Here is a 4,688-nt window from a genome sequence, read left to right as displayed (position 1 = left end):
TTCCTCGGCTCTTCCAGGGGGGTCTCTCCCCCTCACCTGCCTCCCCCCACCCGAGGAGGCTGCTGAAGAGGACCTTGTGCAATCGGGCAGCAAGCTGGGGGCTGCGTGCGTGGGCAGGAGAATAAACATGGATGGAAGGAGATTTCCTGGCAGCTAATGGAGGAGTTGTGGGGGTGGCATGGACGCTGAAATCTCCTGAAACAAAACCCTTCTCAGCCTGCAGACATCTGATCCCCAATGAAATGGCTTTAAAACAGTTAAGTCTTTCCTGGTCCCTCCCAAATATCACCTTTGGTTTTCCTCACCTCTCCCAAACACTACCTTTGGTCCCTCTTTGATCCTGACTTGGTGCCTTCCCATCAGCCCTTATGCTCACATCTCCCTAAGTGGCAACTTCCCAGAAGAAAAAGCAAAACCAAGCACATGCTCAGCACATGAACCAAATTTCTGCCTTGAAAAGGATGACCCAAACTATGAAGATCAAAGCAAAAACTGCTCCTTTACCCCTACCCATTTGCAGCTATCCTGCTCACAGACACTGCCTAGGGATGGGGATAATAGTCACAACCAGATACGCGCATCACTCCGAGAGCGGATGACGCAGCGACGATCCCCAGGCCCTCCTGCAAAACAAAAACTTCATCATGTTTGTATATAAGGCTCCAGATTTCATTGCTGGAAGCTGGCCTTTGCCTGCAGCCTCAATCCTGCCTGCGCCTATACCACCAGGGCTGCAAGACCGGCAGCCCCTGCAGACAAATGCGTGTACAGAGCAGGCTGTGCAGCTGCTCACTGGCCATCCCGTGGGAGAGCACACGCAGTGTGTCATCAAACCTGCACAACTCGGGAACTTTCAGCCTCTTTTTAAAAACCTTTCTTCACATGCACACACTCTGTTTACCCCAGTTATCTGAGATTATCCTCTCGTAATCCCAGCTAATTCGATCTACTGGAAAGCCTGGAACAGTACAGGAGTTAAATTAATAATCTCTATTCTCCTTTTCTCCTTAAGGTGGTTGCTACCAGAGCCTTGCCTGCATCTATTAGGACTGATGCACTTTCTGACCACCACCAAAACAACCTTACCCTCTTCAACTTCTCACCAGCTCCCTCGAGCTATGCAGCCTTTGGGCGTGCAAACCACAGCCCTGCTCAGGAGCCAGCAGCCACCTTCCTTGGCCTGGGGCATTATCTGCCAGCACGGCACCACCAAGGAGAGCACTGGAGACTCTCACGCTCAGCTTGTGGAAGCTGCAAGTCACGATTGTGGGTGCCAGCTGGGTGGAAATGCCACCACAGCACAGGCAGAAGGTCTCCTTGGGCAAGAGTGGGAGGGAACAAGCTGTTTCCATTTCCTTCTCCTGGCTTGGCTGGGTGTGGGAACGGCACACAGCATCTCCTCCAGGCTCACCCAAATGACAGCTTGCTCAGGAGATGGTTCACACTTTGCTGGGCAACTTGAGGAGCTTCCTGTGCTAGCCTCTGCCCTGGGAGCAGGGCTTCATCTGCAGAGGGGGAGCAGCTCCATCTGTGTGATACATGAGTGAAAATTAAGCACCTTCTTCCCTGTAAAACACAGCAGCAGGATGCCCCGACACCGTAGACTGAGTTGTTGTTTACAAGGAGAGACAACGGAGGCAAGCACAATCATCAGAGGAGTTTCTGTATTTCTTAAACTACCTAATCACTGACACAGGGAAAAAATAACTAAATGATGTAAACCAAAGCCATAGCCTTCCCCAGTTACTCTGCTCCTTCCTGGGAGCAAGGCAGCACAGGGAACACACCCAACAGGTGTGAAAAACACTAGTGTAAGCACCAAGGTCCATGCTTGTTAAGAGCAGGATGCATGCTCCTGTCGCTTCTGCGTGTTCTCCAACCTGGCTTCTACCTCTCCAGACAAAACCCACAGCGTCTCCTTGTGCTGCGGCTTAATGATGGGATATTATTGCCCTGGAAGAAATCTTGAACAAGGAAGGTAAAGAGAGGACAGGCTGGCTTCACGAAGAACCACATTCAAGAGCAGAGCAGACTGGGGTTTGTTACTTCACATTCCTGCCCTGCACCTGAGCAGCCTACGCATGCAGTAAAACACTGCGTACGCTGCAGGCTCCTTCAGGCTATGCAAGCATTTACGTTGACAGATGCCTGCAAGGTTGCAGGCATCGAGGACACCTTTCTGCAGAATTAGAGGTGGGGATGCTGAGCACGAGCAGCAGGGCTAGAGGAGAGCCAAGCAGCGAAATCCACCTACTAACAAGCGACCCGAGGGATCAGAAACCTGCAGGCACTGGGCTTCCTCTCCCCACCAATGCTGCTACCATACGGGCACACCTCTCCCCAGGAGGGACCGTCTTTGCAATGCCAGCAAAAGAAAGTCTGCGCTCTTCCAGCTCCTACCTCGTACTCAATAGCAAGGTCTGTGTGATCGTCAATGTCCACTTTGGCCATCAGCACCTTCCCCTCCTGCTTGGCCACCATCTTCTCTAACCTGGGGCCTAGGATCTTGCAGGGGCCACACCACCTGATGGAGAAAGAGGAGACAGGAGATCAGAGGAGCCAAGCGCAGCAGCAGCCGTGGAAGGCTTGCTGGTATGCCAGTGCCTTCACCACCATCACCGTTCCATTCGAGAGCCAGCCTGGAAACACCATTCCCAAACCACAGCTTAGAAAAATGTTTCTCTCACAAAGGGGCTGTCAAAGGATTTTTTCAGGGGGGGCAAGGGGCTGAGTGGAAGAAGAGGTCATCATTCAGCATTTGTGGTGCTTTTGATGTCATTTTGATCACACCGCAGTCTGCTCTGCCGGCCTTGGTGGTCCTCCTGCCCCCTCTTTTCAGCCGTTCATCCCTACCCTGCTTTGTGTCCTCACTGGTGCGCAAGTGCAGAGCTGTGACCCTGCTGACCACAAAGCTGCCCTAGAGCGAGTGTCGCAGCTGGGTGCAGGGGTCGCAGCCCACACTCAAATTGGTTTATGCCAATCATCAGATCACAGACTCCCCCTCCACACTCATTGCAGGGTTTACAGAAATACCCCTTTAGCTGCAAAACTCACAGAGGCATCACATCTGTTCAAATCATCACATCTATTCCAAACCCAGGTGCAGCAACAGCAGACTTTGTGAGGCCCTCTACACAGAAAACACCCCCTGCATCCTCTAACTGCACCAGTTAGGATGGTATGAACTTACTTAGTTCAAGGAAAGCATGAGTTAAAGCTCTAAGTGCCCTTTCCTTTTAAAACTGAAGCTCTGGTAAACTTTGTTCCTCCTCAGCCTCCCTCTGTATCAGGATTCTGGCTTTCAATTTGTCCTCTCCTCCTTGGATGATCCCAATTAACGTTTACTTCAGTTTGTCAGTTTGGTCTATTTAGAGCAGAAGTTTTCGGGCTGTTTCATACTCTGTTTGACCAGAATCAGCCACAACAGGCTCACATGACAGCAGTGCGGGACTATGAAAATATGCGAGAAAACAAGGATAATCAGTATCATTAATCCAGCAGATAACATCGAGGAATATTTTTACTGGCAAGAGGATGACAATATTTTTATTCATGACAAATTCTGCCATTGGTATCACGTGGCTGTTATTAACACATAAAGGTATTTGCTGTCAAGAGCCCTGTCTCAAGAGCATGCAGCTAAGAAAATTGGGAAAACACAACATGATGGTGCAGAGGTATATCAAGTGCAGTGTTCTTCCATGGCTGTTAACATTGTTTAGTGTTTTTACGAGGACATTTAATCCACGAAGCTAAAAAAGGGAGATATCACAGCTTTTTCTTGATGTGTCTTTTGCAGAATGATGCAACGCTAAGGCCAGGGTGACACCCGAGTATTTGGGAGGTGCAGCTACACCACCCTGAGGCACGGCTTCCTGGCATTTGTGCTTTACATTCCTGCAGGGTGTAGCTACAGCTACAGCAGTGCAACCCAGCAAGTGAAACCTCTATGGATTGCATCGTAGGGGCAGAAGCACCTTTTAACACCAGACTCCTGACAGGGCAGTCGGCAGGTCCGCAGCTTGGGAAGCCCTCGGGCACACTCACGTCCCCAGTGCGCCCAGAGTGCCACCTGTCAGGAAAGCGACAGGGACACACCTGCATGTGTGACAGTAGAGAGGGGAGCAAGAGCCATGGCAGGGAACTTACTGTGCGTGGAAGTCCACCACAACAGGTTTGGGGTTGTTCACTACCCGGTCCTGGAAGTCGCTGCCGTCCTGCACGTTGAAGGTGCTCCTGCAGCCTGCTGAGGTGCCAAAGGCCCTGCCGTGGGGTGCCAGGGGGGCATGAGATACCAGCAGGCCCTGTGGGGGCGGCATCCATACCGGCGGGCCTTGTGGGGGCGGCATCCTGGGGGTGAGGGACAGCAGCCGCCGGAGAACCAGCCTCTGGGCCATCTGTAGGGAGAGGAGGAGGTATGTGGGGTGGGTGCATCTCACAGCTGGTCCCACTGCAGCAGTGTCCCCCGTTCAGTCCCCTCGTCAGGGCAGCCCCCAAGCCAGGAGATGCACTAGACAGAAACATATGGGGCATCGCACAGGAGTGCTTACTGCCCCTACACCCAGCCCTTGCCACCCCACTGCAGCTCTAGCTCCAGCCCCACAACCATGCGCTCCCACCCACCACGGAGCCCCCAGCTTCCCCCTCATTTCTATGGGCCAGAGCCCCCTGCCCCAGGCACAGGGTCC

General features: G+C 52.4%; 1 protein-coding gene across 1 annotated transcript in view; it reads right to left on the bottom strand.

The window, feature by feature from the left end:
- Positions 1-4,397, bottom strand: part of TXN2 (thioredoxin 2) — a 7,704-nt gene extending 3,307 nt beyond the window's left edge. Inside the window, exons 1-2 of the mRNA XM_009708365.1 lie at positions 4,150-4,397; positions 2,401-2,524 (exon numbers count right to left, since the gene is read on the bottom strand). Of these exons, the coding sequence (XP_009706667.1) occupies positions 2,401-2,524; positions 4,150-4,397 (372 nt within the window). The remainder of the gene's footprint in view (positions 1-2,400; positions 2,525-4,149) is intronic.
- Between the last annotated feature and the right edge of the window lie 291 nt (positions 4,398-4,688).

Source organism: Cariama cristata, unplaced genomic scaffold, assembly GCF_000690535.1.
Source record: "Cariama cristata isolate BGI_N322 unplaced genomic scaffold, ASM69053v1 scaffold14149, whole genome shotgun sequence".
Classification (NCBI taxonomy): Eukaryota; Metazoa; Chordata; class Aves; order Cariamiformes; family Cariamidae; genus Cariama; species Cariama cristata.
The sequence above is the reverse complement of the archived record's forward strand: the minus strand, read 5'-3'. Positions and strand labels throughout refer to the sequence as shown.